This window comes from Varanus komodoensis, unplaced genomic scaffold (genome assembly GCF_004798865.1).
Source record: "Varanus komodoensis strain SLA01 unplaced genomic scaffold, ASM479886v1 scaffold13_1, whole genome shotgun sequence".
Classification (NCBI taxonomy): domain Eukaryota; kingdom Metazoa; phylum Chordata; class Lepidosauria; order Squamata; family Varanidae; genus Varanus; species Varanus komodoensis.
This window is the reverse complement of record NW_025335408.1, coordinates 5,656,083-5,672,088: the sequence shown is the minus strand read 5'-3', so window position 1 is coordinate 5,672,088 and position 16,006 is coordinate 5,656,083. Positions and strand designations below refer to the sequence as shown.

The window sequence follows — 16,006 nt, the reverse complement described above, 5'->3', positions numbered from 1 at the left end:
AGTTTTTGCACAAGCAATTAATGAGTTTCAAGGCAGACATTCTGGATTTCTCTCTCATGTAAAGATACGTTGGTATTCTTACTCTTTCATGTATTTATTATATATATATCCCATCTTTCTCCTATTGTAGAACTCAAGCTGGCTACATGCAGTTTCCAGGTGGTCTCCCCTCCAAGCAGATATCATTCCAGTAGTTAGTTATTACAAACAGGCTAAATTTAGACCTTTCTGTTTGCTCCTAAGAAATATTTACTTTTGTTGCGGTGTTCAATGATGGAATGAAGTGCCAAATTGGTTTCCAAAATGGATCAGAGGAGTTAGTTGTGTTGCAGTATGTGTGGACACTGGTACTTGGAATGTTGTTCTTCACAGGATATATTTACGTAACCTGAAGTTGGCCTCCACCACTTGCTTTCTCCTTCTTGGTGTATGGGGAAGAGGATTTTAGAGAGGTATATAAACAGGGATATTGGAAAGCTACTATTTCTATTCATTGAATGTACAGAGTAGAACATTACTTGGAAGAAATAAAAATATTTGCAACAAAAATATTACTGGGCTAAAATTCTCAAAGTCTTTATTCCATAGAAAATCTATCATCATGATCAGCAGCGAAGTATCTTCATAAACATATAACAATGGGTGAGTTACGATGGCTGCATAGCCAGAGTGGGGCTGCTGAGAAAACTTGCCCTGAGGTTTGCAACAATTAAAATATAAATTAGGTAAAAAACAATCAGTGGACAACCCCTCACCTCATCACAGTTGGGGACAGCATGTTCAGTGATTCCAGAATGCTGAGTGTCCATTGGGGTGGGGAACAGAGCAGAGTCACCTGAAAGCAGTAATGGTGGCCTGACTGGAATACTGAACAGGTGTACCACATTTTGTTGCAAGTCCCACTAGAGCTATTTCTAGGAGCAAGCCTCAGCTACAGGGTCTCCCTGGGTTAATGGCCATTCTTTCTTCCCAAGAAACCTTAGGAACCCTTGGTATAAACCAGTGGCAGCTCAGAGGAATGATGTCAGACTAGTGTTGGTTTCTGCTGGTCTTAGTAGCACTGGTACTGCAACAGCATTGGATGCCACTGAGAAGTTCTGGAGAGCAGAAAATCTCTTTGCAAGAACATCACAAAACTTCAGTTCCCCAGAGAAGTCATGACTGCTAAAGTGTTACAAAAAGGATATGCATCTGTAGCATAAATGTGGGGCTGTTTATTAAAATAACACACACACACACTCACACACACATACCCCTGGAAAAGTATTCACAATCTTTTTTTCTGATGCATATAGTAAGCATGGTGGCTTTCTCTAAGAATAAAATTCATATTCTTAATAAATTATTTGTCATCCTAAGCAATGATTTTGTTCCATATGTTTTCTTTACTCAATATAATATAATTGCAATGCTGGTTCACAAAGTAAAGACTGGATGAAAACAAAAAGGCAATAAAAAGGAAACAATTTCACAAAACATTGTTTGTATTCTTTCAATTAAGGTGACCTAATTTAAGTGTTGCTTCATTTCAAATGCAAACATCCTCTTAATTACTGGCATGTAGTGTCCAAAGTGGAGAGATTCAGCTGAAAGATCCTCTGTATACTGTCCAGGAAGTGTTGTTCATAGTTTACTCAACTGATAGTTGTCAGCCAGATTTGTGTGTGTGTGTCTATAGTGCAAATGAAAAGAAATCTTCATAGCAGGGAAATAAGTTAAATGGCATACAGCAATGAAAGCTTGAAAAAGAGTAAAAATTTTATAGGGATTTAAAAAAATAAAAATATGTCATTTTTATGTAATGCTACCCTGGCTTTTCTAAAGGCTTTGAAGCTCTATTTCCTTTGTAGAGATCAGAGTTCATATAAATTCATATAGTTCTGGTATGAATTTTGATTATTACTAGAGTAATATATGCATGCAATACACATGGAAAGGAAAGGAATATTGCTAACAAATATTCCCTGTCTATGTATGCAAAATAGCCTTGTTAGCTACCTCCTTTACCAGAGCTGGCATGCCTGCATTCACCAATTGCTGAGGGGCTTGGGCAGGAGGAGGTCTTGCACCCTGCTTGAGGGATCTGTGGGCAGCTGCTTTGTCAGTGTGTAGATGGACGTTTGGTCTGATCCAGCATGGCTCTTCTTCTCTTCTTAAGTTCTTAATCTATGGCTAGGAATACAGTATGATAGAACCAGAAGCAGTAGAAGAAAACCTTGTTGTTTTCATTTGATTTTCCATCATAGTGAAATCTTTAGGATCACAGTGGAGAGCTTTTTCAGCCGAAAGAAGCATTAAAATGACTGACTCTTCTCTCTCCAATTGTCACATTTTCTTCCATAAGCTATCAAATTTCCATAGCTAGTACAAGTGCAAAAAAGCAGCCAGACAATTGGCAAGGTCCAGTGAACTGGATTCATGGATAGAATGTTCTCACTGTACATGCAGAATGAAAAAAGAAAAGAAAAGAAAGAGCAGCTGATTAAGGAAAAAAGGGAACTCTGCCAGCATAGTGGTAGGTAACCACATTCTGCTGAGTTTATGATTCTGTTATCAGAACAACTCAGTGACGAGACCTTATGCAGTTAATCACAGTCTACATCTACAGGCAGTCAGCTGTACAATGTGATAGGATTTCCTTTGCTAGCCCTTTTTGCATGTGTTGGAACCTTTGTACAGCAAGAGCAGCAATTTTTCTTATAATGTTCATCCCTGGTATATATTGCAGTGGAGTAAGCAAATCCTGCACATAAATGGCTATAGGAGTAGAGTGGATTGACTTTCATTGACTCTGCTAATTTCACATGTTCTGTATGTGTTCTTATTTTAAAGGCCACCTTTCCCTGCTTTCAATAATAAATTGTTCTTTTAACTTTTACCCTTAATCTTTCTTTTAATCATATATGCTTAAGAGTTAGGTAAATATGCATGAATAGATATCTACATAAATATAATTTGGTTAATCTACTTTATATGGCCAGCATAATACTTTCCCCTAAGATATCAGTGTAGCTTCACTGGAAAATGTTTTCCTCAATCATTCCTGGTGCAGGTGCTATGGAATTGTACACTGAAGAGCATATAGAGCAGACCTGAATATGGAAAATATTTCTAATCTGTAATTTTTGGGCTAACTTTCTCTTTCCTTGGGAGAAGCTGAATGGGGCATTGTGATCATCTGCTCAAGTCAGAGCACAAGACCACAGGACAAGGCTAGGACTCGGGGGATCTGGGTTCTAGTCCTCACTCAGCCTTGGAGCTAACTGGGTGACTTTGGGCCAGTCACAGATTCTCACCTTAACCTACCTCACAAGGCTGTTGTTGTGGGGAAAGACAGAGCAGAAGGAAGAGTTTCTTGTAAGCCAGTTTGAGTTCGTTGTAAGGAAAAATATGGGGTATAAATCTTGGGGTATAGGGAATAACATGGGGTATAATAATAATAAGCAAGAGTGTAAGGATCAAAGAATGATGTTGTGGCACAAGACAGATCTTTACCAAACATTGTAAAATTTTGGTGACACTGGAGAGAGCGCAGTCTTCACATTTACACAGGGTTATGAAATTACATGCCATTACTTTATTTACTCTTTTATTTATGGATAAAATTGATTTTCTGCACTAAATTATATACAAGCCCACTTTAATTTGTTAGCTGGCAAAATAAATTGACTCAAATGAAGGTGGCTGTTGCATTGCCGTTTCTCTGCAGAGTGAAATTATTATCTAGTCACAATAATGTGTGACATTGCTATCTAGAAGAAAGGTCAAATATATGTTTTGTAGCTATCTTAATTACTTTGGAGAAGGCTTAGATACTGAATAATAAATGATTCTGGTTTATTACTGTATGTTTTAGCCCGTGCTGTTATCCTATAAGGAAAGGGCCAAAAGAAAGAAATATAAAATCACATCAAATAAATATCATATTTAGTTAATTATCTTCCTAGTCTTATATTTACAGGAAATGGCAGTTAAAGGAGTGCACCCACTTAGCCCAGTAAAAGGCTAGGCAAAATGGCAGCATTCAAGCATTTTTTTCCTCATTGCTGTAATTGTCACATGCAATTGTTCGCTCTGGTGTAGCATCAACAGCATAAAGTGTTTAGAAGCATTTGAGATACGTTTTTGATCTCATATTACATTAGTGATACTTCTTTAAAAGTGATGCTTATAGTTCCAAATGCCGATTTTGTACATAATTAGCAGTGATTACATGCATGAGGAATACCAGAACAAACTGGTCATCACAGTTTAAGTTAATGGTACTGGTGATACAGAAGATGTAATGGACTAGACAATAGCACTGATGATAACAAGTTACTTTCTGCTGGTATGAATATATTTTCTACTAGAAATAGAATTGCCTTTTGAGGTATGAATATAGTAAAGGACTCCAAATGAATGTGAGGATATGCCTCTTTGTATATAAGTGCAAGGCATTTGTGAGTCGTACAAAGAATATTTTGATTTTGATAAACTTTATAGTTATAAAATTAGGTTAGCTATGTTAAATATCTGATTGGAAATGTATTACATAATTAGAAGTTAGTTTCAGAGCTTTAAAATTCTATTCAAAAGGGCTTCTCCAAAACAGATGATTTTTTTTTAAATCTGAGATATCCAAATACAGATAATAGCAATAAGTATGGGTTAAGCTTTTGATATATGTCTTCCATTCACTCTTCCCATTCATTGATTTGAAAGTTCATTTTCAAAATGACTACAGGGGTTTCTTGTTGTTTTTTAAAATCTTTATATAGTTAAAGCTTGTTTTCTGTGATCAGAGGAAATCTCGATGGCACAACCATCTGGTGTATTAATATAATTTTAAAGGTTAATCACATTTTTCAAAAACAACACAATCAAATTTATACCGAATGTTTATACTACTCCAAGCACAAAAACATAATGCTAAAAACTAGATAATATTTACTTTATTTAACCTAAAGGCAGTGACATTTTATGCTTTGGAGAAAATTGCTAGTTAGTACACTGGAAATTAATATATCTTACATAGATTTTTAAAGGAAGAAAAATGATCCTGTAAGTCATGGTTTGGCTTTATTTCATGCTTTAACCACACAAGTAACATACTTCATTTTCAGTAGACATTACTAGCATCTTATTAGTATGACTGTACTAGCTTGTTTTAGCTTTCTGAAGGACTCAAATTTCTAAACTAAAATGTGCCAGTTGCTCTACTTGCACAAAGTTACCTGTCTTCACTTGCCTAGATGAACAGGTACAGGCTGTGGCTACTTAGTGTAGAGGGCATAAAGTCTGCACATGTTTCTTTTTTCTTTTTAAACATTAGATTCATTTCAAGTGTCAAAGCCAAGCTTTGGGAATACTCTGCTGTCCTGCACAGCAGGGTAACTGAAAAGTCAACTGGGAGCTTTGGGTGCAGGGGGGTGACTAAGCAGACTGCTAAACGAACCTACCCTTTTAAGCTTTTAACTTCAGTGTTACTGTTCATAATGACCCAAAACAGATGTCATCACCATCTGGTAGCTATTTGGTGGACTATACAAGAAGCTTTGGCAGCATCGTTGACAGGATCCACAGAGAGCCCGTGGCCTTAAGGGGAATTTTATGTAGTTTATAGCCTTTTCTAATGGGAGATACATTGAAAATCTATAGGAGTAAACTGGAAACTAGAGCTTTAACTGTCGCTGCTTTAACTGTTCACTCTTTTGATTTATTAAAATAAACTATACAATTTGTAGGCATTTCCATTCTGTGCATTTGCTATGCACTTTCCTGATATTTTAATTCATTTATTTTCAGATGAACTAAAAGGCTATGGGCCAATTTTTGAAGAACAGCCCATTGATACAGTCTACCCAGAAGAATCTCCAGATGGAAGAGTTTCGATGAATTGCAGGGCCAGAGGAATCCCTACTCCTACTTACAAGTAACATTTGTTGATCTTTCTGACAAATGTACAGAAATTGCCATTCATTTCTTTGAGATTTTGATCTGGAAAGATGCAGCCATGGTGCATTACTTTGATAGCATTGGGCAAGTTGGTATTGCTCATTTCCTCATGGGAATAATCGCAACACTTGCAGTGGTAGTTATGAAAAGAAGAGAAATATCAGAAGCAAAGCACTCAGAAGAACTTCATTTATGAGATTTTGTTTTACAAAGTATCAATATATATCTAGGAAGGCACATCTAAATTGTATACTATTATTTTTAGTGAGGTAAATGATCATGTGAAATTATAATGTAATGTAAAATGTGCTGGACTGCATATATCATAATCTGCATCTCTCGCCCACTTCTGCATGGATTTGCTTAGGTGATGCAACAGTACTCAGAGTTTTGATATAAGTGATATAAGTGCATATGTATTGATCTGACCCTGTAAGAAACAGGAAAAGACACTGGGAATATGTTAGCATTCTATTACAAAAGAAAGAAAATGGGAAAGAATGACTCTATGGTGATTCAGGGATTTCAGTATGATCTTTCCAAGGGAGGTAATAATAATTTGCTTCAGAATTAATCTACTTGCATCTATCTATCTATTTATTGAATTTCCACTTGGGGAAAGTTGAATTAGGGAAAGTTGTGGGGAAAGTTGAATTAGGTTCTCCCCCTGGTGGCCAAAATGATTATACTTTCCATTTCTTCCAGACCAGAAAGAGAAGGAGCTTGGTACAAGGCAATACAGCATGATCTTGAGTCCTTAGACATTCGAGAAACCAGTTTCCATTCTATTTCAATACCATCTAGGGCCAAATCGTAATAAATTCAGTTTCTGGGAGTTGGTATTGACTGACCGAAAAGTGAGGTTCCTACATACAGGCTTGAAAGGTTGCATGAACTAGTCAATACTGACATAAGCCCAGAGAAAGAAGGAAGAAATAGGTTCAGACTTGCTCTTTCTGATATTGCCATCAAATGAGCATTCTCAAGGCATATCTGTAACACCATTTCACTTCCGCATCTATGCTCTGTTTCATGCTGGATACGGTCCTTATTCTTGTATAAGCCACAACTGAAAGTATTATATCAGTTTTATAAGTTTTCGTGGTGCACAGGCATAAATGCTAGAGATGCTTTTCTGCTGGTGAATGATGCAGAACAAATGCATTTTACTCAGAAGGAAGTCAAGCTGCACATTCCTTCTTCAAAAGCAGAGATCATACCAGGCTAATAAACATTTTAATCACTTTTCAGATCCTAATCTGGAGAAAATAATGTGTTTTATGCTTTTAACATTTGTAGTTGAATGTTAGTTAAATATATCAGTTTATGAAGCTTTTTCAGAATGTATCTTTATTATAGTATATACATGAATAGAATAAAGATGATGAATGATGATGATGATGATGATGATTAGCTATTTGTTGTATGGGGTCTAGACATTTCTTCACAGGGCAGTACTATTATTATAGTGATAGTATATTTCTCTAGTGCTACAGCTGCTTAATTTTGTCCCTGGAAAGAAAGCATATACTGGCTTGTTTCATCAACTCTGCTAGAACAATTCAGTGCTTTGCAAAATCTGATTGTGTTACAAATAATAATTGTATAGCATGGAGGATCTCACATCATAATTTACTCTGCGCAATTTTGCTTGGAGAACTGTGCTCCTTTCTTCAATATTCAATTTTAGTTTGGATTGTTTAATACATTTTGAAGAAGCAGAGAGTTTCCGTCTTCTTCCATCCAGCACAACTGCATTTCTATATCAGCAGCAGTGCTTCACAGATTCCATGCATCTGTTCCTTGACACCCACCTTTGTTTATGTAGTTTTCTATGTAGAAATCTATGAAACCATCCTTTCCAGTGCTTGATTGCACATTGAGGAACACAGGTTTCTCTGTACTGCAAGACTTTCTCACATCCATTCTTTAGGAATAAGATGTCATACTTTTGGTGCAGGAGTCACAAGGCACTAAAGCAGTCACTATAATATTCAGGCATTATACTCATGAGTAAGAAATATGGCACAACACGTGTCAGCCTCCACCTACCCATGTCCCCAGTGTCCCTGTGTTAAGCAGAGAAGACTTCAGAGGGATTTTACTTGCATTCACTTGAACTTCCACATGAGTGGGATCCATACTTTATTATGGTTCCCAGTTCTATGAGGGGTACTCAAATGATAGATGTTGCCACCCCTGTGGATTCCCTGTTCATCCCAGGGAGTTGGGGACTGAGAAGTTGGGACTGGTACATGTAGAACACCGAAGGTGGGGTCAGATGCTTGGCCCTACTTGTCTTCCCCATCTTTATGTGTCCTGTTCGGGCATGATGTGGGTATAACACCTGGACAGAGATAGCAAAATGCAGATATTTGGATGTTTACTTCTCCTCTTAATAGGTGGCAACGCAACAATCGTGATGTTGATATAAAAATGTCGAAGGAGCACCACAGTATGGTAGGAGGTAACCTGGAAATCAATAACCCTGAGAAATCAAGGGATGAAGGAACCTATGTTTGTATAGCATACAATATACATGGAACTATAAGGAGCCGGGAAGCAACTTTAAACTTTGGATGTAAGCAGTATTTATTTATTTATTTATTTTCGACTGGTGAAAATATCAATCTTGTTTTTTGTTGCTTGGTGTGTAAGCCCTCTCCTGCTGAAGTCCTGGGTTGGCTGGCTGCATTGTTCATTTGGCATATTGGCTTAAGAGAGATTGGAAAATAGCATGTATGGTGGAATGTCAGGTGTCCACAGTGATCCTTCCAGTTGCCCAAATAGATCCGTGTCTCATGCTGGTTCCATTCTAATGCAAACCATTTCCTTTCTGCCATGTGCAGATGCACACTGGCAGAAAACTCCTCCAATCCTGTTTTCTGCAGCTACATGCAAAGGGGGGAAACATCTATATTGTGGCAAGATACTCCCTAATTTCCTTTTGTACATTTTTATAAAAATCCTGTCTGCTGGGCTTTCTATTAGTTGTACAGTTTGGGGACTCTTCTTCTTCAGAAGTTGATTTCTGTTCTTGAAAGATATAAATGATCATTTTGTGAGGAAGCCCTGAAATTCCTTTTGTCTCTCAGTCCATTAGCATGTTCACACAAGCTTGCCCGCCTGCAGTATGGAAATCCCACGCCTACAATAGTGTTATGGTTTAAAGCATAATCTTGGCATAATCCATGGTAAATGCTTATTTGCCACTTCAGCAGATCTTGGAAACAAGTCAGCAAGCTAATTTTGAAAATAAAACATTGTTTGATGGTCCATTATTAGTAGTATTCACTTTGAAGATGTTAACAAAATATCATGGACTTTAGTGGTTCCTTCAAGAGCGGAAAATATGAAATGATATTATGAAAAGTATTTGTATGGAGAGATTAGCCTTTTTCTCCCCCACATTTTAAATGAAAATAATACTTTAGATGTGGAAACTGGAATTAAAAGATAATTGTAATCACTGTTGCTGCTAGAAAATATACACTGGAGACACACCCTTTCCAGTTACCGAAGACCAGGATCATGGCTGCTGTCAAATCAATTTGGAACATATGCAAAATTATTGTACTTAATATACATGCAGTGCCTCTGCAAATGCTTGCAAATTCTTTTTTCTACAATGACAACCTAATCCTCCTGCACCTTTTAAATCTTAAACCAAATGTCAAAATAAATGTTAAAAATATTACTTAGGTATAAGGCTTTTCTTTTCGTTTTCATTTTCTTAAAGTTTGGCAGGTAAAAAATGCACTTCTGGTCCCTAGAGCTGGAGAGATAGCAGAACATTTTATACATGGTAGGGTGCTATAATTGTGAATATTAGAGTGTTTTATAACAAATTTTCTGTAGGCTGAAGCTTCAATAACCTAATAAAAACAACAGGTAGTGATTAGAGCCGGCCTAATGCATATTGGTTCTCTGCATGCACTTCTCAGCCAAGCTTCTTCATCCCCCCAGCTGGTGTCTATGACTCATGGAACCTCTGGACCATCAAAACTAAGTTTTCATGGACATGCTAGCATGTAGCCCTCCACTGGGATCTGAAACCCACCTTACCTCCTCTTCTCCATGCCTTGAGTGAACCCTGAGCCCCTTTTCTAATGGGCCTTTGCCCGTTTCTATCCACAACACAAACCAAAACTAAGCCACTGCACTGCTCAACCATTTTTTGCTTTTCCAGTTTGCTGCCACTCAACCATTCTTGCTATTCCGTATGATCAGGCTTCTTCCTGATTCTTTGACATGCTTTAGCAGACGTTCCAAGTCTGCACTGGGAGCAGTCTGTTTCATCAGCCAGTGCAGTGAAAGTCCTGACTGTTGTATTGGCCTTTATAGGATCTTTTAAAAGCCTTGTATTTCCAGACAAATCATTCCTGTGGTTTGCCTATATTCCCACTGTTAGCGAACACCTTCTGTCCTGTCTCAAAGAATGAGTAGGCCACAAGTTTTTTATCTAGAGTATAAAGGCACTAGTGCCCTTTTAAAAAGTGAGTATTATCCTCTTTGCTAGAAACTGGAATTAGAAAATTGGATAAAAGTTAATCTGGGGTTTTGCTTTTGCTCATCATGAATTTATTTTGGAGTAAAACAGGGATATAATTATATATCTGCAAATTTCCATTTGATATGTGTATTAATTTCTCTAGTATGAGTTGCATATTATATTATGATTGTTTAACACATATTTATTGTCTTGAATAGATTTATATCCATTTACACCTGAAGAAAGGCATGCAGTAAAAGTACGGGAAGGTGTGGGGGCTGTCCTCCTCTGTGACCCTCCACCTCATTATCCAGGTAATTAAATTCACATTTTTCAACTTTCATTGAAAGAACAGGATAGAAGCTAATACGATTACAAAATTGCTAACTTTGAATATGACTGTATAAGCTACATAAGCTGCTTAAACCCTGTAATAAGAAAAGCACAGATCGACCTCTCTGCTTGACTTTTTTTAGTCCTTAGAGTATGGTTGGTTTTCCTCAGATTAAGGACCAACTGCATTTGGTTGTTGTTAAAGCCTTTCCTGATCAAGTTTCCTGAATGCTCATGCATACCCTTGGGAAGGACTTTGGTTCAAATACAAACGAGGTGTAGAGTCTATTATTTCCTAGCAGAAATCCTATATTCATTTATGTGGAAGTATATTCCATAGATGAACTAGTATAATTGCCAACCTATGCTGAGTGGAATGGCAGGCAAATGAAGAAGAGGCAGGCAGAACCATGGAGCAACTGCTGTCATCTTGTAGGGAGAGTTCAGAGGGGTCAGAGACATCTTGTTAACAGGGATGGAGCTGGGAGAGAATAGAAGCAGTCATTAGCTCCACTCTCTCGATGGACATACCCAGCCCAGTAGTTGTTGGAAGTTAACAGGCCTTTCATCAAAACGAATCCCTTAATCTGCCTGTATGCAGGGTAGTTCATAACTTCTATTTGTCATATGGACTTTATAGTCTCCAGCATGCCCGAGGGTTGACATTTCTTTTCCGCATCATGTTGTTTCTTGATGTAGCTGTTTCGGCTAAAGGATGCAACCCCTGCCGTTGCAGACACAGACAACCAGTTCCACCTAAGCAGCATGCTGAGGAATTTTTCTTTCACCCTCATTGCCAGTCTTCCTTCCTGCTGTAGCTTGTCCTGAGTTCATAATGGCATAGAAAGTTGCCTCAAATTGAGGCAGATCATTGTCCAGTGTAGTGGTCAAACACATGCTAATCCTGGCACCTGCCTTAAAATACAGATGTCTGGCAGCTGTTTTATCTGCTAATACAGGCAGAAGACTTTTAGGGCTGATCTTGGTGGAAATCTTTCATCTAAAAACAAATGTGTGTGCTAAAGCAGAAAAGAATATGTTCTGATTATTGAAGGCTCTTGTAAGTCTATCAGTCAGACAATAATTAATTGGGTCAAGACATGATATTTTTCTTGAATTTGGGTGAATTACCAATTCTAAACTCATCATTTCATATGCAAGCCTGCAACAAATTAATTCAGAAAACAAATCCTTTCAGCTAATATTAGGGCAGGGAATTGCTAGAAGACTGAACTGTGATTCTTGTTAGCGGGGATATATCATTTTAAACCCAACTCCATTTACTCAAAGAAGTGGTTTAGCGACTGACAGAATTTTGTCACTGGAAAAAGCACATCTCCAGTACCCTACCAAAGGCCTGCTTGTCCCCATATTTTTTCCATGTATACCTTTATGTCTGCCCCCTATCCCCAAGTTTATTGGAGTATACTTTGTATTATAAATCTATTATTATAAACTATTATCATAAGTTAGTTTTGATTAGATTATAAATGCTTCCAATTACAATACCTGATAGAAGGCCCCTTCCATCCATCCATTGGGTATCCAGACAGTATGTTCAACATCTGAAGCTTTACTATGAATGCCATGGAATAAGGGAGGCTTAGCTGGTGGCAACAAGGAGGAGGGTCTTTTTTGTTATGGCCCCCAAATAATGGTGATCGGCTGACCAAGGATAGCCATTACCACTTTACGCTCTTTTCAGGGCCGGGTTAAGTTTGTCTTCTTTGCTGAGGCATTTATTGACTCCAAAGAGCAAATGGGGGATGGGGTGAGGAGTATTGCTGGTTGTTTTTCTGCAGACCCAGCAGTATGGTCTGTTTTTAGCTGTTTATTTTTTAAAATGTGGTTTTAAATTTGTTTTCAATGTTTGATGCAGTTTTATGAAGTTTTATTGTTTCAATAAGTATTGTATTTTATTGCATTTATTACTGTTGTTCACCTCAGCTATTGGGTACCAAACACATTGAGTAATACAATATAGAGAATAGAATAGAATAGAAAGAATAGAATTTGCAGATCAGTTATATAGATCCTTACCCTTTATTAACTTGCCTTTCCCACTTCAAGCCAAAAGATCAATATGTGCCCCCCTCTATGCATATACTTGTATTTCTTTCTTTGTTTTACTCACCTGGATGATACATATATAGGGATCAGGGCTGAGAAATGCTTCTGAATCACAAGAAAGCACTTTCTTATTCACATTGTACCATATAAATTTTCAGGTTTTCATTTGGATGAATCAACATGTATGTATATGCAGCTAAATGCTGCCCTGAAGCCACATTTCAGCATATCATTTCTGAAACAGTTCCCATCCATTTCTAAAATAAGCAGGTTTCTAGCATAGAAACTAAGCTTACTGAAGGATGAGGCAATCCTTGGCCATGAAGAATAAGTCTTACCTCCCATAAAAGAGTCAGAATGCCTCTCCATACCAGTTGCTGGGAAGGGTGCTCCTGCATTCATGTCCTGCTTGTTTGTTTCTCACTGGGTCACCTGGTTGGCCACGCATGAGAGTAGAAGGCTAAGTACCTTAAGTACCTAAAGAAGGCTAAGTACCATAAGTACCTTAAATATATGCCTGAACCAGTATGGCTCTTCATAAGTTCTCATATTCACATTTCTTTATTTTAGTGTATTTTAAAGCTTTATATTGCTATACTAGTCTCTGTTTCAATGGGGACTTTTAGGTTTTTGGTACTCTTTATTCGAATCCATTATCTGAGTGAAGTTGTTGTTATTCTCTGTGCTGGTGTAGATTTCACTCTTAAATTTGATTGTTAAATTGTTTAAACTATTTAAAACGCAATTATAATGTTGCTTCTAGAGAATGCATGTTATGGGGGGGACTAACAAGAATAAGCAATAATTAAGTTAGTTCTTAATGTACTTCCATATCCATTACTTCCCAGTGCCTTTGAAATCTTTGAATGTCTGAAATTCAGCAGCCTGAAATTCTCAGGCTATATATTTGGGCAATGCCTCTAACTTTATGTATCTTCACTGAAACTTACACAATTCCCTTTTAACTTTCTGGTTAGGAAAATGATACGATTCACTTACAGAGTAAATGCTTTGCATATGAAAGTTTTCAGATAAATCCTCGGCATTTCCAGATAGGGCTAGGAAACAAACTTAAGGAGCTCCTTCTTCAGTTTTAGGAAACTTCTACTCAGTTCAAATGATACTAAGTAGATGAACCAATGGTGCAATCTATATGGGATCTAGACATTTCTTCTCAGGGCAGTACTATTATTATAGGGATAGTATACTTTTCTAGTGCTACAGCTGCTTAATTTTGTCCCTGGAAAGAAAGCATATACTGGCTTGTTTCATCAACTCTGCTAGAGCAATTCAGTGCTTTGCAAAATCTGATTGTGTTACAAATAATAATTGTATAGCATGGAGGACCTCACATCATAATTTACTCTGCACAATTTTACTTAGAGAATTGTGCTCCTTTCTTCAATATTCAATTTTAGCAGCTTTCTGTTACAATATGTAGTAATGTCATAGCTTAGTGACAAAACACACGCTTTGTCTATTTCTGACCCTAGATTCAATTCACTCACATCTCTGGCTAAATCAGGTAAATTGAGTAAGATCCCTGCCTTACTATGTTGGAGAACTTCTGTTCTTAGACACACTGACTGAGAGAATCAATAACTTTAATCTCAGAGTAAATCAGTTCCTTTTCTATTCATAGTGATATGCTTAGAAGAGATCTCTCTCCCTCTTTCACTCTCCCTCTGTGTGTGTATATATGTGTGTTTTCTGTGTTAATTTTAGTTAAAACTTTGTTTTACTCTCTCTAGATGATCTGAGTTACCGCTGGGTTCTGAACGACTTCCCAGAATTCATCACTTTGGATAAGCGGCGATATGTGTCACAAACCAATGGCAATCTCTACATTGCTAAAGTTGAAGCATCAGATAAAGGCAACTACTCTTGCTTTGTGACCAGCAACTCAATCACTAAGAGTGTATTCAGCAGTTTCATTCCACTTATTCCTCAAGCAGACCGTAAGTATTGCGTATTTCCTGCTAGTGTGCCTTTCTGTTACAATAGAATGTCTGTTGTAGCCGTGGGCAATATGACTTAGTGACATCTTTTCTGGAACGATGTTATGCCCTCCGTACAGAAGCCTGTCTTTGAAAAATGTTTGGAAACTTCAGGTGGTCCAGAATGCTGTGGCCAAACCACTGATTGGGGCCATTGCAAGCAGACAACTCCCTTGTAACAGTAACTTCACTGGCTACCTGGCTGTTTTGGGGTACAATTCAAAGTGTTGGTTATAACCTATACCGCTCTAAGGCTTGGGGCAAAGCTACCTGAAAAACCACCTTCTTTCATACATGCCCACCTTGGTTTTAAGATCTTTGGGGGAAGCCCTTCTTTTAGATTTGTGTCATCAGAGGCATCTTTGGTGGGGATGGAAAACAGGGTTGGAACTGTCAGGTAAAGATATTTTTATATAGGCAGGCCTTTGGCATGTAAGCTTATCCAATGCTGGAGGAGTGCTTAACGGGGTGTGTGCTATTTATTGTCTTTATTGTTGTGCTTTTAAAACTGTATTTGATTATGGGTATCCACACCAAGTGGCAGAATGGTGGCATATATTGCCAAAGGTTGGGTTTTATTGTAAGATGCCACTTTTTGACAGGATATAAATTAAATTAATTAATAGTGAATAATGTTTCAAAGTACAGAGGTACCTTGGCTCACAAACTTAATCCATTCAGGACTCTGGTTGTGACCCAAATTGGTCGTGAGCCAAGTTAAATTTCCCCATAAGGGTCAATGTAAATAAAGTTAATCCGTTCTGTAACTATTTTTTTTAATCAGAAAAATTTGAAACAAAGTGGCAAAGAACAACAAAGATTGTGGCCATCTCCCTCCCCGTAGAGCACGAGAGTGGCCATCTCCTCACTGCCCCCAGCATGACCATGATTGCGCCCATCATACCTGCATGCTGCGGGTGGAGATGAGCGCGATCATGCTGTCGGGGGGAGATGGCCGAGATCGCAGTTGCACTCGTGCAGAAAAGATGGGCACGATCTCAGCCATCTCCCCACTGTCCCCAGCACAATCACAGCCATCTCCCCACTTGGGGTGTGGGGTAGGGAGATGGCCACAATTGCGGCCACCACCCAATGCAGAGTTTGCAACCTGAGTCAAAATTTTTATGAAATGTTTGTTCACAGCCCGATTTGGTTGTGAACTGAGCTGTTCTTGAGC

At 37.9% G+C, this 16,006-nt stretch overlaps 1 protein-coding gene across 1 annotated transcript in view; it reads left to right on the top strand.

The window, feature by feature from the left end:
- Positions 1-16,006, top strand: part of CNTN1 (contactin 1) — a 155,702-nt gene that overhangs the window by 93,706 nt on the left and 45,990 nt on the right. The window contains exons 3-6 of the mRNA XM_044422922.1: positions 5,788-5,914; positions 8,340-8,518; positions 10,648-10,743; positions 14,584-14,790. Coding sequence (XP_044278857.1) covers positions 5,788-5,914; positions 8,340-8,518; positions 10,648-10,743; positions 14,584-14,790 — 609 coding nt within the window. The remainder of the gene's footprint in view (positions 1-5,787; positions 5,915-8,339; positions 8,519-10,647; positions 10,744-14,583; positions 14,791-16,006) is intronic.